The sequence below is a fragment of the Cetorhinus maximus genome, chromosome 6 (assembly GCF_964194155.1).
Source record: "Cetorhinus maximus chromosome 6, sCetMax3.hap1.1, whole genome shotgun sequence".
Classification (NCBI taxonomy): domain Eukaryota; kingdom Metazoa; phylum Chordata; class Chondrichthyes; order Lamniformes; family Cetorhinidae; genus Cetorhinus; species Cetorhinus maximus.
Window position 1 is genome coordinate 122,429,027 of NC_135884.1, and position 21,396 is coordinate 122,450,422.

At 40.8% G+C, this 21,396-nt stretch overlaps 1 protein-coding gene across 4 annotated transcripts in view; it reads left to right on the forward strand.

Moving 5' to 3' along the window:
* LOC144682086 (MARVEL domain-containing protein 3-like) overlaps positions 1-20,302 on the forward strand; it is a 32,937-nt gene extending 12,635 nt beyond the window's left edge. For 2 of the 4 annotated variants that reach the window (XM_078544407.1, XM_078544406.1), the window contains exon 4: positions 6,026-8,198. In XM_078544407.1, coding sequence (XP_078400533.1) covers positions 6,026-6,648 — 623 coding nt within the window. In that variant the 3' untranslated portion in view covers positions 6,649-8,198. Of the gene's footprint in view, positions 1-6,025; positions 8,199-19,292 lie in introns of those variants that run through there. The other 2 variants (XM_078544410.1, XM_078544409.1) reach the window with 2 other exon arrangements.
* Positions 20,303-21,396: the final 1,094 nt, after the last annotated feature.

Genomic DNA, 21,396 nt, shown 5'->3' on the forward strand with positions numbered 1-21,396 from the left:
ATATTTCTATAGCATCTTTTAATGCAATAAAACATCGCAAGCAATGTTCCCATTAATTTCCCTTCACTGTGACCTGTTCCTTGCACTGCACCTTTAAGATTACCGCACATGCACACATCTTAATGCAACCACCTTGTGTGAAGCCTTTTTGTCCCCTGTGCGGTAAGTCCTGGACTGCTGTGCAACCTAGAGGGAATATTGATCTTGAGGTGCTTCATAGGAGCATTATAAGAACATAAGAAATAGGAGCAGGAGTAAGCCTATCGGCCCCTCAAGCCTGCCCCGCCATTCAATAAGATCATGGCTGATCTGTCTCCGACCTCAACTCTTCTTTCATGCCAGTTCCTCATAGCCCTCAACTCTCTGATATTTAAAAAATCTATCTGTCTCCTCTTTAGATACTTTCAGTGATCTAGCCTCCACAACTCTGAGATAGAGAATTCCAGAAATTCACTATCCTGAAAAAAAATTCCTTCAGGGACCAAAACTGTACACAGTACCCCAGGTGCGGCCTCACCAACACCCTGTACAGTTGTACGCAGACTTCCCTATTTTTAAACTCCAACCCCCTAGCAATACAGGCCAAAATTCCAATTGCCTTCTTAATTACTTGCTGCACCTGCATGCCAACTCTGTGTTTCATGCACAAGAACGCTCAGATCCCTCTGTGCTGCACTTTTTTGGAGTCTCTCTCCATTTAAATAATAATCTGCCTTTTGATTTTTCTTACCAAAGTGACCTCAACCTTTCCTACATTAAACTCCATCTGCCAAGCTTTTGCCCACTCACTCAACCTGTATATATCCCCTTGCAGATTCCTTATGTCCTCATCACAACATGCCCTCCCACCTATTTTTGTATCAGCAGTAAATTTGGATACATTACACTCTGCCCCCTCCTCCAAGGCATTAATATAGATAGTAAATAATTGAGGCCCTAGGACTGATCCTTGTAGCGCTCCACTGGTTACGTCTTTCCAACCTGAAAAAGACCCATTAATCCTTACTGTCTTCTGTATGTTAACCAATCCTTAATCCATGCTAATACATTACCTCCTCCAATACCATGAGCCCTTGTGCAATAATCTTTTATGTGGCACCTTAGTGAATGCCTTCTGGAAATCCAAATACACTACATCTACCGGTTAGTGGTTTTCCGATCCACTGGGACCCTCCCAGAATCCAGTGAGTTCTGAAATATTTCGACCAGTGCCTCTACCATGTCTGCAGCCACTTCCTTCAAAACTCTTGGATGCAGGCCATCAGGTCCTGGCAACTTGTCTGCCTTTATTCCCATTAGTTTCTTAAATACTTTGTCCCTCGTGATAGAGACTGTTACAAGACCTTCCCTCCCATTACTCCTTGCTTATCTGATATCTTTGGAATGTTTATAGTGTCCTCCACCGTGAAGACTGATGAAAAATATTGGTTTAAATTATCTGCCATTTCCCTGTTCCCCATTGTCAATTCTCCAGTCGCACCCTCCAAGGATCCCACACTCACTTTAGCCACTGTCTTTTTATATACCAGTAGAAGCTCTTGCTGTTTGTTTTCATATTTCTTGCCAATTTACTTTCATGATCAATTTTCGTCCTCTTCATTAGCTTTTTAATCATCCACTGCTGGTTCCTAAAACATTCCCAATCCTCTGGCCTACCACTAGTTTTTGCCGCTTTGTATGCCTTAGTTTTGAACTGGATACTCTCCTTGAACATCTTTGTTAACCACAGGTGGTTCATCCTGCTCATCGAGTCCTTCTTTTTGACCAGGATAAATTTTCGCTGAGCATTATGAAATACCTGCTTAAATGTCTGCCACTGCTCATCCACTGACCTTCCCCTTAGTCTATTTTCCCAGCCGACTTCAGACAATCCTTTCTTCATACCTCTGTAATTGCCCTTATTTAAGTTGAGGACACTGGTTTGAGATCAGAGTTGCTCGCCCTCAAACTGAATTTGAAATTCTACCATGTTGTGATTGCTACCCCCTAGAGGATCCTTAACTATGAGATCTCTTATTAATCCTACCTCAATACACATTACTAGATCTAAAATAGCCTGTTCCCGGGTAGGTCCTGCAACGTATTGCTCTAACAAAGCTACCTCACCACTTTTTCCGGAACATCGAATATCCTTGAATATTGAGTTCCCAGTCTTGGTCACCCTGCATCCATGTCTCTGTAATAGCTATCAAATATATCCATTTATTTCTACTTGTGCCGTCAACTCATCTATCTTGTTACAAATGCTGCGTGCATTCAGATAAAGAGCCTTAAGCTTTGACTTTTTACCATTATTATTCATTCTGTTTCTAATTTCTGCTGCACTCTTCTGCTTATATTCTGCCCCTTCCTGTCACACTTTGATTATCGTACGGCTCTTCACTATCCTGCACCTCTGCTTTCTCGTTTATTTTTGATTTTCTAGACTTCCCTTCAATTGAACCCTCCCCCCCTTAATTAGTTTAAAGCCCTATCTACAACCCTAATTATACAATTCACCAGGACATTGGTCCCAGCATGGTTCAAATGAAGCCCATCTCAACGGAACAGCTCTCTCCTTCCCCAATGCCAGTGCCCCATGAATCGGAACCCATTTCTCCCACGCCATTCTTTGAGCCACGCACTTACCCCTCTAATTTTATCTACAGGTAGTAATCCGCTGATTATTTTGTGGTTCTGCTTTTTAATTTAGCCCTGAGCTACTCATAGTCCCTCAGCAGAACCTCTTTCCTAGTCTTACCTATGTCATTGGTACCTACATGGACCACCACAACTGGATCCTTCCCCTCGCACTCCAAGTTCTTCTGCAGCCCAGAAGAGATGTCCTTAACCTTGGCACCAAGTAGGCAACACAGCCTTTGGGACTCTCCGTCTTTGCTGCAGAAAACAGTATCTATTCCCCTAACAATGCTACCCCCTATTACTACTATATTTCTCTTTTCTCACCCCACTTGAATGGCACTCTGTACCACGGCGCTGTCGTCAGTTCGCTCATCCTCTTGCAATCTCTGCCCTCGTCCACACCGGGAGCAAGAACCTCGTCCCCCTATTGGACAAGGGCACTGGCTCAGGCTCCTCCAAAGCTAAATTCTGGATTCATATGCCTGCCTCACTCACAGTCACACCCTCCTGTCCCTGACCAGAGACCAAATTTGATGTAATTAATCTAAGGGATGTGACTGCCTCCTGAAATAGTGACCAGGTAACTCTCCCCCTCTCTGATGTGTCGCAGTGTCCATAACTCGGACTCCAGCTCATCAACTCTCAGCCGAAGTTCCTTGAGCAGCCAACACTTGCTGCAGTTTTGGTCACCGTAGATCGCACCGGCGTTCACCAGAGCCCACATGCTACAGCTGCAACATATTACCTGCCCAGCCATCTCTATTCTATTTAATGAATTAATTTGGATGTTAAATATTTTAAAAGTGAATTTCTTAACTGTGTTCTTCAGCTGTAATAACGTCTCCTGATTTAAATCACTTGGCCAATCAAAAGAGACACGGAAGAGATACCCACCAATCACCTACCTGTTTTTCTGTGACATCTCACACTGGCTCTGTCAGGTAGAAACAGTTTGAAGGGGCTCTCTGCCGCTAGTTTTTATCTCCCACCGCCACTGCCCTTCTCATGCAGGTCCACTCCCTGTGTGCTCCCGGCTCTCCTCTCGCTGTTTTAAACTGAAAACTGCGGCTCTCCTCTCGCTGTTTTAAACTGTGAAAACTGCGGCTCTCCTCTCGCTGTTTTAAACTGTGAAAACTGCGGCTCTCCTCTCGCTGTTTTAAACTGTGAAAACTGCGGCTCTCTTCTCGCTGTTTTAAACTGTGAAAACCACAGCTCTATTCTCGCTATTTTAAACTGTGAAAACCACAGCTCTATTCTCGCTATTTTAAACTGTAAAACTCCCTCAGTCACCAGTCTCCAACTGAAGCACTCTACTACAGCCAAACACAGCACTCCAGTGCAGCCAAAGTCAGCACTATAAGATAGCTTACTTTTATACTCTCTGAACCTAGCCTCCGAAAACCTGATTAAGTCAGTTACCTAATTAACTAGTTGCTGCTGCAAACAGAGCCTGTTTGAGCCCTGTTTTAAGGCTGGACTAAAACTCACCTTCTTCCAAACCAAACAGCAATTTTTAGTTAATTGCTAAATTAAAGAAAGACTAGACTTTAGATAGAATTTAACCCTTAAATTTCCTGTGGCAGCAATCTCCAACCGAAGCTCTCAAACAAAGTTTGACACATAATGCAATATTAGGGCAGGAGACCAAAAACTTGGTCAAAGGAAGTAGATTTTAAGGAGTGTCTTGAAGGAGGAAAGAGAGGTAGAAAGGCAGATTGGATTAGGGAGGGTATTACAGAGTTTAGGGCCTTTGCAGCTGAAGACGCAGCAACCAGTAATGGAGTAATGAAAACTGGGGGTTCTCACATGGTCAGAATTGGAAGTGCACAGATATCATGGAGTATTGTAGGGCTGGAGGAGATTACAGAGCCAGGGAAATGAGAGGCCACAGAGGAAATAGAAAACATGGAGAAATTTAAAATCAAAGAGTGCCTTACCAGGAGGCAATGTAAGTCAGTGAGTACAGATGTGTTGATTGAAAGGGATTTGGTACAAGTTAGGACATGGGAAGCAAAGTTTGGATTACCTCAAGTTTACAAAAGATAAAATGTGGGAGACTGACTAGGACTGCGTTGAAATAGTCAAGTCTAGAGGTAACAGAGTGTGGATGAGGGCTTCAGCAGCAGATTAGCTAAGGCAGGGCAGAGTTGGACGATGTTATGGAGGTGCATATTGACTGTTATAGTGGTGCTGCGGATATGTGGTCAGAAGCTATTCTCAGGATCGAATACGAACCAAGATTACAAACAGTCTGGTTCAGTCTCAGTGCCAGCAAGAGAGACAAGGTCAGTGGCTAGGGAACAGAGTTTGTGGCATGGACCAAAGACAGTGGCTTCAATATTTCCAGTACTGGATGTTGGACAAACAGTCTGACCAATTTGGAGACAATGGAGTGGTCAAGAGAGACCATGTTGAGGTAGAGCTGGGTCTTGTTGGTGTACTTGTGGAAACTGCATCTGTCTTTTCAAATAGTGTCACTGAGGGGCAGTATGTAGATGAGAAATAGGAGGGAGCCAAAGTTAGATCCCTGTTCCATAACTGCATACAAAATCAGTACTTTCCTTTATTAATATTTCTGGAATATAACCAGTAAGTAATTACTTTTATCTTTTAAAAGATCTAACTTTTTACTGTTGCACTGTGGAGAAAAACCTGAATGTGTTTTGTTCTGTTCTTTCCTGATGCCCTTTTTGTACGCTCTTCATGCATGATGATTTCAGCTGTATCAAAGTAAAATGTTCAAATTGAAGCTGCTAATTAGAATTACTAAATGCGCTTGCACAGGAAACTGATCTCTATATTCCTTGATATCTTGGGCATAGAGGCTGGTGCTAGATGAGATAAAGTAAACTGGCAGAGAGGGCCAGCAGGAGAGGTTGCAGTAGCTGTCTCCAGAAACCCAGTTTTTATTACCTAGAAGATAAAAGTGCCTTAAAATTACCAGTCCTGAATTCTGAATTCTAGCAATTACATTTCACAGATTGCTCTGGTAATGTAGGAGTTTTTCAGTTATTGCTTGCTGAACCAGAAGTACCAGAGCTTTATAGAACTAAGACACCCCTCATTTGCTGATTAAACCGGCACAGTTTCTCTCTCAAATAATAGTGCGCTCAGTATTTGAAATTCAAGAGACAGCTGCCTCCATACGGAGGTTGTTAAATCACCCAACATGGTAAGACTATATAATTCTGCTCCACATTTACACCATTGCACTTTATGTGAAAGATGCACATTTGGTCATGAAGCAAAATAAGTGAATATTGCAAACACATTCTCCAGTGTTGGAAACATTTTTCTATTTTGTCAAACTGTCCAAGTTATTTCTGCAGATGAAAGAGTTAAGGGCTTACATCTTGGTGATTAGTTGTTAATAGTTGGCTGTGTTTTGGTTGTTTTGTTGCAGGTCTCTGTCAGTTGGTGGAGGTGCTTCTGAACCTATTAATTCTGATATGTGGGGCAATCTCCTACAGTGGCACTGGGGGCTACACAGATCTCTCCAGCCTGGGAAGTCTCTACTACTACACATTTGGATCAGCCTATAGTGGATTTCAAGGAGCAGAGGCTGAAAAAGTAAAGGAGTTGGATGTTGCATTTTACCAACTAAAGTTGCCTACAGTCATTGGCATCATGGCATATGGTGGGGCTTTGATGTCCTTTGCATGCCTTATGCTGGTTTTAGGCCTGGCTCGGCTACCTTGGCGATTTCCCTTCTTGCTGATTATTGAATGTGCTCTGGATATAGCGATAGGGCTTGCCTATATTCCTGCTGTTTATTTTTATTTTCAACACCTGATTAAGAGCTACAATTCAGAAGTGTGTAAAGAGAGGGAAGCAATGTACAAAAGTAAAGGGTATGATGGGTTTAACTGTAGTTTGCATGGTGCTGACATTGTTGGTGGTCTGTGTGCCTGCCTTGCTATCATAGTATACTTGCTCAATGCAGTAGCAGCAATTCTGGCATTTCGAAAGGTTAGAAGACTAAAAGGCATGAGAGAAGAGGTCTGTATAAAATCTACAATTGTTTAAGGTTTAATTAATCTCTAAGTTCATCTACAATTCCCTGACATAGAAGTAAGGAATCAGCTGTTTGCTCTATTCTGTTTATTCTGATAGATGAAACTTCATATGTTTGTAACATACAGTTGTGAACTACAGTGGGTGGAGCTTAGACAATGAGAATATAAACACCTAGAAATGGTCTTAAAGGAACAGTGCAGTAGTTGTTTCATAGGGTTTGACTTTTGTAGGTTTTCAATAGGGCCAAGAAGCATCAGAATTTAATGCATTACTCAACAAGTAGCAAACTTGATAAATGTTACTAAGGTTCTTAAGGCTGCAGCAGTCAAATGTAGCTGGTTATAAATTATTACATCATAACTGATTCCTTTACCTTCAGAGAGGGATCATAAAAGTCACTTCTACTTTTGAATTGACCTATCTTGCACTCAGATGGCCAAAAGAGACAGTGCGCATAAACTGATGTTCTGGTTGGATGTAGTGAGGAATTCACTGGTGATGGTGCTTGCCTATATTCCTGCTCTTCATTTTTATTTTCATCACCTGATTGAGACTTAGCTGACTTACATTTCACATTTCTTTCTTGAGGCAATTAACAGACCTTTTACCCTGAAAGAGTTGGTTAAGTGACAGTCTGAGGAGGTAGGTCAAAGGTGCACATTAGTCCACAGTTAATTGCACATCAACTGAACAGGCTTTAAACATTATTATGGAGATTAAGGTTTTAAGAAAGCACATATGAATCAAACTCATTATCAGATGGGTCATTTCAGTAGTTTCCTTTTCATAGTAACGGGCAGATTTTGGGCAGTTTTTCACCTTAAACTAATTCTGTTAATCTGAGGGATGTTCTCAGTTAACCAACTGAAAAATAAGACAGAACATTTTTTTAAGCAAAGAAAAAGGTGGCCCAGTGAGTTAAGCACATTATCCATCTGTTCCACTCTGGAATTTGGACTTGAACCCTGAATGATGGAATCAAAGTCTCCTGTTGAATGTAAGAGAACTATGGAACAGTAATTTAGATGATATCAACCCTACTGGTGTGAGCCACAGCACAAAAGTGACCTTAAATCATGAGACCAAGAAGCTGCTTGATAATAGAAATGGAAATCTCATTCTGTGGGATGTTCTGAAATTAGCTTTAAAGATAAAGATAAAGGGAAGTGAGCAAATAGAAACTGTTACCTTATCTCAGAGTACTTCATGCTGGGTACTACAAAAATAAGAAAAGTGTCCCATTCCTCTCTTCACACACGAGTGAAAAAAAACTCCAATTGTTGGATAAATACAGTAGCATGTATGCATTAAGCATAATCAAAATTCTGAACAAATCCAAAATTGAGTGTGTTCTAATTATTCCACCTCTTTTAGCTATCCACTTTAAAACTAGTGAAGAATTACATTTTGAGCTTCTAATGTAAATTCAGCTGTGCTGTGCTTTGAGAATATATTTTAAGGCTTGACTACTTTATACATTTATACCATGTATTTCTGAACAGTATTTTTATATCAATTTGATTGATTAATATTAAAAGCAATGTCTTATTTAAACTATATACTATGTAAAATTAGTGTTTTTGTTCATGTTACTAGAGATGATAGCAGAATGGGACCAAATTGCATGGAAGTAAAATTGTAGCATCTTCAGATATGTGCTAATAAATTATTCTGAAACCTCATGTTTAAAACTTTGAAAGCTTTCTTAAATTTCAGATTTTCACATACCATACAAAATTTCTTTGGTATCTGGACAAACACCGAAACGCAGGCACCTGGTAATTCCCCTGAACAGCAAACTGCTATTGCGAGTGGCTCTCTAATTAGCTCTTTTCTTCTCCACTGATGCTGCCAGACCTGCTGAGTTTTTCCAGGTAATTCTGTTTTTGTTTTGGATTTCCAGCATCCGCAGTAGCTTTTTGTTTTTATCTCTAATTGTTTATTCCCTTCCTGATTAAGGAAGTGACTGGTGCCAGGACTGGTACCTTAGAGGATCAAGTACAGTTTCAGACCTTTCCATTCAAGCCTGCTGTATATTAAAGACCTGTAACCAACAAAGACATGATCAGTTGCAGTTTGACGCTTTATTGACATAGGCATTTTATTATATTCTCATTTACCTGCTAGCAGTCTTAACAGGGTAAACAAATCTAGATTTATTACAACAGAACTATGGTAGTCTCTCAGGCACAGTATGAGCACTGCCAAATTCGACACAGTTGAACACTTTGCATGATTCTTTTGCAATTTCACTTAAAGGGGGAGGAGTATATTCAACTGAAAGATTTCTCCATAATCCTAGGCGTAATGAAGAGAGGTGCAGACTTGCCTGTGCCTCCAAACACTGCTTCTTGCTACATTTCATTATTTAGAAATACTGGTTACATACAGCCTAGATGCAGACATTTTGAATTTCCCCATTGGAGACACAGAAGTGGAATTTGACAATCTCAAGCAAAAAATTGACACTCATTGCCCATTCTGTCTGATGCTTTGCAGATTTGTGCAGAAGGTACAAATCTTATACTCCAGTAAATATTTGAAGGGAGTCATATTTTTCATAAATGTTTGTCTTCTGCTGCTATTAAACACAAAGGAAGGTTCCACTTTAATTTGCAAAAATTTGTGTCAAAGCGTACAATTGTGAACACATTCTACTTGGGGCAGGGGAGGGAATGGGTTTGAACCTTTTGCTACAAAATATACATTGCTGTTATTCACTGGTAACCCACAAGGAAGTTCTACCTCCTGGATCTACAGATGTAGATGTAAAGTGAGGCCAAATGATCTTCCACTTCCTTTGATCTTCATGTAGGACGATGGGAAACAGGAGCGGGGGTGGGGCCAGACCTAGGTGACTCATCTTGAGACTGAGCATCTTTCAGTTGTACTATTGTAATGGTATGCATCTCCAAAACTATCATTAGAGGCAATCTGAAATGAGGCATTTTGTGTAGATCTGCCCCTCCTGAGATGGGAAAGGCTCAAAACAAAATTAGTGCACTTTGGTTAACCGTAATCCTGGGATCAGTTTGGATTCAGAAAGGACTCCCTCAGTTTGCAGTTTAATCTTGTACCCCATTTCTCAGCAACTTCCCTTTGGAGCAGAACATGAAAACTAAATTGCTTTGGATTCTAAATCTTGATTGTGTTTACTTTAAAACTGTTGTATAATTAATCTTCTAATTAAAGTTGGCAAAGTACTTGTAGGACAATGGGTCAATAGAATAGTTATGGTAATGAGTGATGCAACAGTGACATCAGTCATGTGCTAGAGGCTGTACAGCAGATGGAATAGTCAGCACTCAAGCGAGATGTGCCTACTTAGTAGCTCATCATCTATATAGTGTACATTGTGTAAATAAACTAGTTTGAAGTAACTACCTGAGACAGAGTATAGTCTGTCCAGATAAGGTGGGCCACTCAGCCAGTATGCGAAACAGTATTGAACACACAAAACTGGTTCACCTTCTGATACCAGTAGAATCCTCCCTTTAAAATTCCTTTGATTTTCATGCACTTTGATAAAGTGATATTGATTTGATAAGTCAATTGCCAGGAAATTCAAACTGTGGGAGGGTTATTTGAGTTTCTTGTCCTACATGCATCTGATTTTCACCTTGTTTTTTGGGTTTGTTGTGAAAATCATTTCATTGATATGCAATTTGGAATGTGTGTTGAAACAGCACAAGGGCATGTGAAAAATGATGCCTACTTAATATTGATCTATATGATAGGCTAACACCAACAGTAGACCAGCATTATCAAACCTCATTAAAGGTAACATGGATCCATTGAAAGAAAAATCTCATCTGACATACACAGTTGCCAAGTCAATGCTGAATTGTTTCATTTAGTCAGTGGAATATTCATTTGATCCAGCCTTGACATCCAATCGTACTTTTAGTAACTCCAGTGTTTTGCTGCCATTTACATGATGGGCAGATAATTTATCACTTGGAGTAAAGTTGTTTGTGATATCTGATCTAACTTTACTTTCTTATTCATTTCCATTTCATGGTTATACCTTTGCAGAATCATTTAAAGTCACAATTTAGCTTCACTTTACCTAGATGCATTTTATATCATCAATTAATTCCTTCCTTGTTTGCCTCCTTAAGTTTCACCAAACCTTCCTTGTATTCCATCCCTTGGGGTCAAGTCTCTTTTCCTGATTTACTTTTCAACTACATTTTTAATGTCATAGTGACTAAAACTGGATTGATTAGTGACTGCATCACAATGATTTTCTTACTTATGCATCAGTTGTGAAAGGAATCCAAGCATTTCTTTGGAACATTGCAAAAGCTGCATGCAATCAGACATAGGCTTCACAGATGGTGAAAAACAGCTGTCTAACGTGATTATTCTGTGACATTTCTAAGGAAATTGGAATGCAGAAAGAATCATAAAGTGTTCTTGCTTTGTTAATCAATGTGAACTACTCTTGGTGATAGCTGTCTTAAAATGATGTCAAGCAACAGTACAGCTGAGAAGATGTTATCAGACAGATAAGGATTCAGATATGGAGCTATCGTTGTTCACACCTGAAGCTTGACTCAAACTGGATGCTGCCTGATCTGCTTCATATTTGTGGCACTTCCTGATTTTTGTTTCAGGTTTTCCGCAGCGGCATTATTTTGCTTTATGTTCAGAAGCAGGATCTGTTTTCTGGGCAATTGACGGGATTTATTTATGCATTTTTAAAAATTTGGGCTAACCTTCAAATGGTCTGCTTTTACATCAAGGAAAAAAACCAAAGACTTAGGAGTTTTCAGTTCAGTGTTGCTGTGCCCTATACAATAATGAGCCATTAAAGGCTTTGAGAGGAATTATCTGTCATTCAGACCCAGATTTTGCAGTTAAAATGATGGCAAAACTGTCAGTGTTCGTCGTTATTACTCTATAACACTGATAGCTATGGGCATCTACACATGCGCAGTTAAATCCATTACAGGGTGTGCTGTTGAAGTCGTTGCAAGTGGAAATCAATTAGAAATTATTCATTTGAAACATAGAATTGTAGTTGGCTGATCAAGTCTGAACTTGCCCTTTCGAAGAACAATCCAGTTAGTTCCAATCCCCAACTCTTTTCCCCCATAACCCTGCAATTCTTTTTTCCCTCAAGTATTTATCCAATTCTCTTTTGAAGTCTACTATTGAATCTGTATCCACCACCCATCACGCAGATCATAACAGCATGCTGTGTAAATAAATTTTTCCTCATGCCCTGTCTCCTCTTTTGCATGAATTAATTTTTACACAAGATAGCAAGGAAGCTGCCATTCTGCACCAGTCAGAGTACCCACTAATGTTTCAAGCTGCAAGCAGAGTCAGTAGGTGGGTACTTGGAGACAAGGAATGCTTACTAAGGATGTGGCTGATGCCACCTATGAGGAGGCCTGCCACTGATGCACAGACAAGGTGGTTTCGCGAGTGGTAATTGAGCAAGCCGTTGGCATATGAAAATGCAATTCAGATGCTTGCACAGATCTGGCGGCACCCTTTAATATGTACCAGCAAGGGCTGTCCTGAATACTCATGGTGTGCTGTGCCTCCTTAACATGACGCAGCAGAGAGGACTGGAACTGCAGGAGGGGAAGGAGCTTGAACAAAGCAGGGACTGAGTTCCTTGCGGGGCGTTTTGCTAGTGCTGTTGGGAGGGCTTTAAACTAACTCGGCAGAGGTGTGGGAACCAAGAGAAAATATTAGGAATACCAGGGTGCACAAAATACTGGGAGGGACAGATAGCACTAGTATAGAGAATAGTAAGTTAATAGGTGAAGTCAGGGCGAGGGAGAAAGTAACAAAATCGAAATCAGGGTTACGAGGCATGTATGTGAATGCACGGAGTATAGTAAATAAGGTTGGGGAGTTACAGGCGCAGATTGCCATGTAGAAATATGATGTTGTGGTGATAACAGAGACCTGGCACAAGGAAGGGCAGAATTGGGTATTAAATATTCCTGGGTACAAGGTGTTCAGAAAAGATAGGAAAGAACAAGGACAGAATCAATTTGGCTAGAGCTAAGGAACAAAAAAGGTGCATTTACATTGCTCGGTGTAGTCTATAGACTGCCAACTAGTGAGAAAGATGTAGAAGAACAAATCTGCATGGAAATTGCAGAGAGATGCAAGCATTATTGTTATAATGGGTGACTTTTATTACCCGAATGTAGACTGGGACAGTGGTACTGTAAAGGGTGGAGAGGGACAAAAGTTCCTAGATTGTGTTCAGGAAACTTTTCTACAACAGTATGTGTCCAATCCAACAAGAAAATATACACTGTTGTACCTGGTTCTTGGAAATGAGGTGGGCCATCAAGTAGATCAAGTGTCAGTGGGGGAGCATTTAGGAGACAGTGATCATTGTATTGTATGTTTTAGGGTGATGATAGAAAAGGACAATAGGGGCAATCCAGAGTAAGAATAATTAACTGGACAAGAGCCAACTTTGATGGGGCAAGAACGGAGCTGAGCCAGATAAACTAGAACGAAAGATTGGTGGAAAAAGCTGCCTTCAAAAAAGAATTGGTTTGGGCACAGTCAAGGTATATTCCATTGAAAGGGCAAAGTAGGGCAAACAAATCCAGAGCCCCCTGGATGAAAAAGAGATAGAAATTAAAGATAAAGAAGAAAAAGTGTGCTTAAGACAGGTGTCAAGTAGAAAATACAATTGAGAACCAAGAGGAATACAGAAGGTTCAGAGGGGAAGTGCAAAAGCATATTAGAGAAACGAAGAGGAATTAGGAGAAAAAGCTGGCAGCCAACATAAGGGGGAATCCCAAAGTCTTCTATAGACATATAAATAGTAAAAGGGTAGTAAAAAGAGTAGGGACGATTAGGGAGCTAAAAGGGAATTTACACATGGACGAAGGGGTCGTGGCTGAGGTATTAAATGAGTACTTTGCATCCACCTTTACTAAGGAGGTAGATTCTACCCAGGCCATGGTGACAGACAACGAAACTCTGGGTTCAAAATTGATAAGGAGGAAGTGTTGAACAGGCTGTCGTTACTTAAAAGTTGACAAGGCACCAGGACTGGATGACATGCATCCAAGGATATTGAAGGAAGTGAGAGTAGAAATTTCAGGGGCACTGGCCATAATTTTTCAGTCTTCCGTAGACTCGGGAGATGCCAGAGGACTGGAGAATTGCAAACGTTACTCTTCTGTTCAAAAAAGGTTGTAAGGATAAGCCCAGCAATTACAGACCAGTCAGTTTAACTTCAGTGGTGGGCAAGATTCTAGAAACAATTTTTTGGGATAGAATTAGTAGTCACATGGAAAAAATATGGGTGATAAGGAAGAACCAGCATGGGTTTCTAAAGCGGAAATCGTGTTTAACTAACTTGCTGGAGTTTTTTGAAGAGGTAACAGAAAAAGCGCAATGAGGGTAATGCTGTTGATGTGGTGTACACGGACTTTCAAAAGGCATTTGATACAGTGCCACGCAACAGACTTGAGAGAAAAGTTATTGCTCATGGAATAAAAAGGACAGTAGCAACATGGATACAAAATTTGCTGAAAAATGGGAAGCAGAGAGTAATGGACAATGGATTTTTTCAGGCAGGAAGAAGGGTTGTAGTGAAGTTCCCCAGGGGTTGGTATTGGGACCCTTGCTTTTCCTGATATATATTAATGATCTAGATCTTGGTATGCAGGGGACAATTTTAAAGTTTGCGGATGATACGAAGCTTGAGAGTGTTGTAAACTGCAAGGAGGACAGAGTAGAACTTCAAAAGGACATAGACAATTTGGTGGAGCGGGCAGACAGTTGGCAGATGAAGTTCAGTGCAGAGAAGTGTGATGCAATGCATTTTGGTAGGAAGAACATGGACAGCCAATATAAAATAAGCAGTGAAATTTTGTAGGGGTTGCAGGAGCAGAAAGACTTGGGTGTATATGTGCATAGATCATTGAAGGTGATAGGACAGGTGGAGAGAGGTTCTTGATTGGTAAGGGGATCAAAGGTTACGGGGCGAAGGCGGGAGAATGGGGTTGAGAAACTTATCAGCCATGATTGAATGGCGGAGCAGACTCGATGGGCCAAATGGCCTAATTTCTGCTCCTATGTCTTATGGTCTTATGGAGAAGAGTTAATAAAGCATATAGTATCCTGGGCTTTATTAATAGGGGCATAGAATACAAGAGCAGGGAGGTTATGCTGAATTTATATAAGATGCTCATTAGACCTCAGCTGGAGTATTGTGTACAGTTCTGGGCACCACGTTATAGGAAGGATGTGAACACATTAGAGAGATTGCAGAAGAGGTTTACAAGGATGGTTCCAGGGATGAGAAACTTCGGCTATGAGGATAGATTGGAGAGACTGGGACTGCTCCTTGGAGAGAAGGAGAAGAGGAGATTTGATAGAGACATTCCCAAAATCATGAGGGGTCCGGACAGAGTAGATGGGGAGAAGATGTTCACGCTCGTAAAAGGATCGAGAATGAAAGGGCACAGATTTAAAGTGAATCACAGAAAAAGCAAATGTGATGTGAGGGAAAACTTTTTCACACAATGAGTGGTTCGAGTCTGGAATGCAGTGCCTGGAAGTGTGGTGGAGGCAAATTCAATTGAGGCATTCGATAATTGTTTCTATTCAAATAATGTGCAGGAATACAAGGAAAAGGCAGGGCAATGGCACTAGGTCACAATGCTCATTTGGAGAGCTGGTGTAGACACGATGGGCCAAATGGCCTCCTCCTGTGCCGTTAAAATTCTGAGATTCTGTGATGTGGTCAGAGTCCCAGCAGCTGCACACCTAGCTGGAGACCATGCAGCCATGTTACTCACCAGTGTGAACCTAGCACACCCCCACCCTTACCCCACAACCCACAACACAAAGCATTCCCACAGTCCATAATCCTTCAACTTCACTCACACCCACTGCTCCTCTGGTACTCCTGTCATACCATTTACCTCAAGGCTGATGTTCAATTGGCAGGTGACAGGAGACAATTGAAATGGAGACTTGAAACAACATTTATGTAAATAAACATTGAAAATAGGTTTGACACATCAGTACACTTTTAACCACCTAAGTGATTTACCGAGTGAAAATATTACTTCCACATGGTGTTGCCCTGTGACTTCAGCAGAGCTAAAGGTAGGTTGGTCATTCCACTGCTCTGACTGCTGAGCTTTTTGTGAATGACATCTTCTGGATTTTGCAGCCCATGAAGGCCCCACCAAAGACTGTCCCACCTGTATGTGCGTTGTGACAGAGTCAGCTTATGGGGTAAGGTGAGGGGAGTCTGGCAAGGACGGAGGAGTGGGCTTGCCTTGAGCAGAGTCTCCGCTTCCATCTGTCCTTTCCCCATCCTCGCTCATGATCCACTCATACTTACCAACTAGCCAAGAGCTGGACAGTTCTTTTCTGCACTTCAGTGAGACGCTGAATGGCTTTACTCCATTCTATATAAAGTGACATTTTGAGTGTGCAGGCCACTGGTGAGGGCAAGCATGCACTCAGTTGCCTGCTGCATCGGATTCTCCATGCAGATGGCCATTCTTTCCATTGATGTGGCAATCAGCACAAAAAGACCCAATCAGGCACTCACATTAGAGATAGACCTGTCCAATCTCTCTCCAATGATGTACAGTCCCTCTAGAAATGCTGACAGAACCTCACATATTTTTGGTTGCTGCTCCAGGATTGCCCTCTTGGTTGGTGACCTCCGAGGCTCTGCCTCTGCATCAGCTGAACAGAACTTGCAGTGTGCTTGCCCTCTGCTGTTCCTGTCTCCAACACCTGCTCCTGCTGACTTATGATGTGCCGTTCACCATATGTGAATGTAACTACTTTCCTTGGAGGCCCCACCTTGGTGTGTTTATTTGAGCTAGTGAAGGATACGCATGAGTTCTATGCCAGTAAGCCCTCTTCTGAGATCTCCTCGGTCTCCTCCTGAGCTATCTCCTGCATTATGCTTTAAGGACCCATGGAAAATGAAAGACCTAAATTAGACCTGATAAGGCAAAAGATTTCAAAGTTCTTATTATCCAGATGATCATATTTCAGTTACTTCAACATGAGTGTTTTATTGTGTGCAATCCGTGAGATTCTGTCCCCAGGTACCTGGGAGACCCCAACTCTCCATCTCTAATGGCCATGCACACTACCAGTCTGCTAATTTCTAGTGCGTCACCCACTGCAGCAATCAGGGTGGTGTTTACTCGAGGCCCACAACCCCCTGGACTTCTGTATTATCTTCTGCAAGAGAAAAAGAAGAGTTGAGTGTGAGAAATGGAATGTGACAAGAGGATGGAGGGATGATAACTGTGAGGGATGGGTGTGAGTTGGTACAAAGATGAGAGTTAGTAGTGTGCAGAAGACTTCCTTCACTGTACCATTGATGGCCTTGCCTTCAGTTGTCCAGGTCTGAAGCTCCAGAATAATCTCCCTAAACCTCTCTGCCTCTCCACCTCTTCTTCCTTCTTTAAAACTACCTCTTTGACCAAGCACCTGGTCATTTATCCTAATATCAATTTATATGGTTCAGTGTGAAATTTTGTTTGATAATATTCTTAACCTTTTAGTGTGTTAAAGATGCTCTATAAATGCAAGTTATTGCTGAAACATTCAAACTCCTGTAATCAATGCACAAAACAATCACAAGGTTGACTCCTAGGATCAGAGGACCGGAAGATGTCCCTTGCTTATAGAGTTATGAAGAAAATTAAGAAAAACTTATATTCTTGAGCATTGAAAGAGCCCCTCATAGATATATAAAAGACCAGGTGGAATAAAAAACGTTAATCTTGAGCAGTGTTTCAAATTAAACCACAACTGTAGGACAAGGAACAATAAGATATAAACTGGTAAAAGGCAAGTTCAGGACTAAAGTTGAGAAGCACTTTCTTCGCACAGTGAAAAATATCCATCCCCACCCCCTTTCCGATCCCCTTTTTTTCCAATAATTTATATAGATTTTTCTTTTCCCATCTATTTCCATTATTTTTAAATGTATTTCCATCCATTGTTTTATCTCTACCTTTTAGCCTATTTCGATCCCTTCCCCCCCCCACCTCACCCCCACTAGGGCTATCTGTACCTTGCTCGTTCTGCTTTCTACCCTTAATGTCACCTATTAGCACATTTCTTAGCTAATATCACCACCTTCAACACCTCTTTGTCCTTTTGTCTATGACATCTTTTGGCAATCTTCACCTATCACTGGCCCTCTATCCAGCTCTACCTGACCCACCCCCTTAAACCAGCTTATATTTCACCTCTTCTATTTTTCCTTAGTTCTGTTGAAGAGTCATACGGACTCGAAATGTTAACTGTATTCCTCTCCGCAGATGCTGTCAGATCTGTCGAGTTTTTCCAGGTATTTTTATTTTTGTTTTTGTTTTGGATTTCCAGCATCCGCAGTTTTTTGCTTTTATCTTAGTGAATAATATCTGGTTTGGTCTTCCTGGTAGGGAAATGAATCAAAAACATGGGGCCATTCAGAGAGACATTGCTGGGAAGATTGCAACCTTCCATGGATCAGTGGGCTGATTGAGTTGAATGCCATCCTTTCTCTAGACTTATCTAAGTGATCTGAACCACAAACATATCCAGTACACATCCAATACTATTTTAATAGAAAAGACCAAAAGAGCCACAATCAGTTAACTTACTTTATAAAAATCAAAATGGCCTATATTAGGTACGAGTAAAATGTTTGCAAGCATTCTTTAGTTATAGAAAATGGAAAGAAATCTTCAACTGTCATACTTCACGTACTGTTATAGCTCTCATGTCTCAATGAAAGGATTGGTACAAATTGCATGAACAGGAATGAGCATCATGTGGGCCCTGGTAACCAACATATCTGAAGCCACAATTTTCCTTGGCAGCCGCAGTGTTAACATGAATTAAATACTGTAAATATACTTAATGTAGACACACAATCAAAAATTATGGAACACAACAGCTCCCACCCCACATCCTTTATATGTGAAATACAATTGAATCGTTTTTAATGGAATTTTAAAGCTGTGTTGATATTTTGGGTTTTGTTCAACTATTTCTAGGGTTGGGCAAAATCTATATTAAGTTACATCAGTGGTAGGTCACACCCAAAGGAAACTCTTAAGAATAATTGTTTCTAGCAGTTAACGAACATGCAATTTTCAAAAGACATTCGGTACGCAAAAAGTTTTATGTGCTCTGTTTGATTTCAGCGGTGTGCTGATGGCAAAACACTGAAACAGGTGAGATGAGTAAAATGTGTAGTAGGTCAATAAAGGAGGTTATCAAGGAACATAGCCATTTTTAAAGAGACAGCATCTACCTGCACAAGAGACCTGTGCTTTCTTTTCTCAAATTAGTTTTTGAGTTTTTGCTAAAACAATCAATATTCATTTATGACTAGACATAATATGCTTTTAGGCCTACTTAGTTCTGTCCATGTCTATTCTTGCATCACCTTTAACAGGACTGTCCACAACCAACTGAGACATGGGCAAATAAATCTACTTCAAGTAACTAGTGCTCCATGCCGAGGTCACTTAGCCAAATAAAAAAACAAGAGGGACAAATATCCTTTCTTTCAATGGTGGGTTACAAAAGGGAGAAGAGTATAAGAACATAGGAAATGAAAGATAATTAACTTCATTGTACCCAAATTGATCACTCACCAATTATTCCTTTCTTGTCAGGTATAGTTCAGATGCTGGAGGCCATGTTAAATATGCTGGTGTTGGTGTGTGTAGTGGCATCATACATTATTCTCTCAGGATACAGCAGTAATGGTGGACTGGCAACAAGTTTCTTCAGTATCAACAGCGACTATTCTCCACTAGAAGGGGAGCAACTGAAGCAAGTACAGAAGCTTGATCGGGAGTTTATTTTAATGCGAGCACCTGAACTCTACATTGGCATTGGAGTGACTGTCACTATGTTTGCCATCACCCTGGGTATTATGATTAAGAATGCTCAACTTTTACTTAAAATGTCCCTGAAGTGGTTGATTTTTGAAGTCATATTCAATGTATTAGCTTCCTTGGGTTATGCAGCAGCAGTTGGTCTTTACTTGTATTTTATCCTCCAGGTTAACAGTACAGATGTTTGTAAGGAGAGAGAACTTCTTTATGCAAGGTATGGTCTCAACTGGATGAATTGTGATTTATCTGGGTCTGATGCAGCAGCAGCCTGCTTTGGAATACTACTTGCTATATTTTATTGTGCCAGTGCAGTATTGGCAGTACAATTTTATCGAAAGGTGGGGCAACAAAACAGAAATAATTAAGGTTCTTAAGATAGTTTACTCTATACATGAATAGTCAAAAGGACATAGTTCATAGATAGCTTAGTAAATAAAGGCACTGCATGTTGTGGTGCTAAGCTGTACAGAGCCAAAAAAGCCCATATTTGATCTTAGGTTAATGCTGAATTACCAGCCTAGGAAGCAGTACGCACTACAGTTACCTCAGTGTTACTTGAGGGAGGAAAAGGAAACAGTTTTTATTCTTGTCTAATCATTCAATATTGCTGAAATTTGCATACATATGGAATCAAATGAGGACAAGTTCAAAAATTATGCCTGCATTTGGTTAAATAATCTGGCAAAACACAATGGACAAATTTATGTATCAAGAATGTCAAATTGGCTATACAGCTTCGCCCCAGCTTGAATCTACATTCTAGAGGAGATGACAAAAATAGAAAGGTGAGGTCAAGGTGGTGGGGGTGGTGGGGGTGGGGGCGGTGGGGGGCGTGAGGGATGAAGGGATGGCTGTTGGGATGGGTTTTGGTAGTGAAAATTATAAATGATAACAAAGAGCGACTTTGTCACAATAAATGTGACAATAAATGTTTCTTTAATAGAAAGTCTAGAAATTTTGGAATGAGAGGCAATTTTAAGAATGTAAACATAGGTAAGCTGGTATCTTCAGTATGGTACAAACACTAGGCCATTTCTTTAACATTCTTCAAACTAATAATAAAGTTGAGAGCAATACAAATGGAAACTAGGAAAATCAACCAAGCATGTTTGCTTCAGCAGAAATGATCAGAGTTTAGCCTACATAACAATGTAAAAAATAGAAGTAGACCATACTGCCTCCAATGCAAGTTTATCCTTCCTTAGCTATGGAGCCCAAAACTGCACACAATTGTAGCAAGATTTCCATATTTTTGTACTCTAATCACCTTGTTATAAAGGTCGACATGATATTTGCCTTCCTAATTGCTAGCAGAACTATAGGCTCCTCAAGCTCCCAGGTAATTCAAAAAAGGAGCAAGGCTTGAACATATTCCTTTTGTTTACAGAGAATGGGTCCCTGTGAAACAGCAAGCATATATGAGCCACAATATGAGTAACAAGCTCAACTGATTATATTAAATTGGTTAGTGTAGCACACTCAAGATTGTTTAGCAAGTGCTGCCATCTAACAGTAAACATTTTGTTGTCTGTTGTTCAAATTGTGTGGCTATGGCTAATCCTGATCAGATCATTGTTCACTGCGTATTGCACAACCTTGCAAATGGGCCAAAGGCTACCACTTTCCAACCTGAAAAGTATCCGGTCTACCTCAAATTACCCTGGAAAGGCAAAGTATCTCAAAAATTTGATCAACAGGTTCAGCAAGCCGTTTCATGCAGGTGGTGAGGGAACCAACAAGTGGTAAAAACATACTTGATCTCATCTTCACCAACCTGCCTGCCACAGATGCATCTGTCCACGACAGTATCATTAGGAGTGACCATCGCACAGTCCATGTGGGGACAAAGTTCTGCCTTCACATTGAGGATATCCTCCAT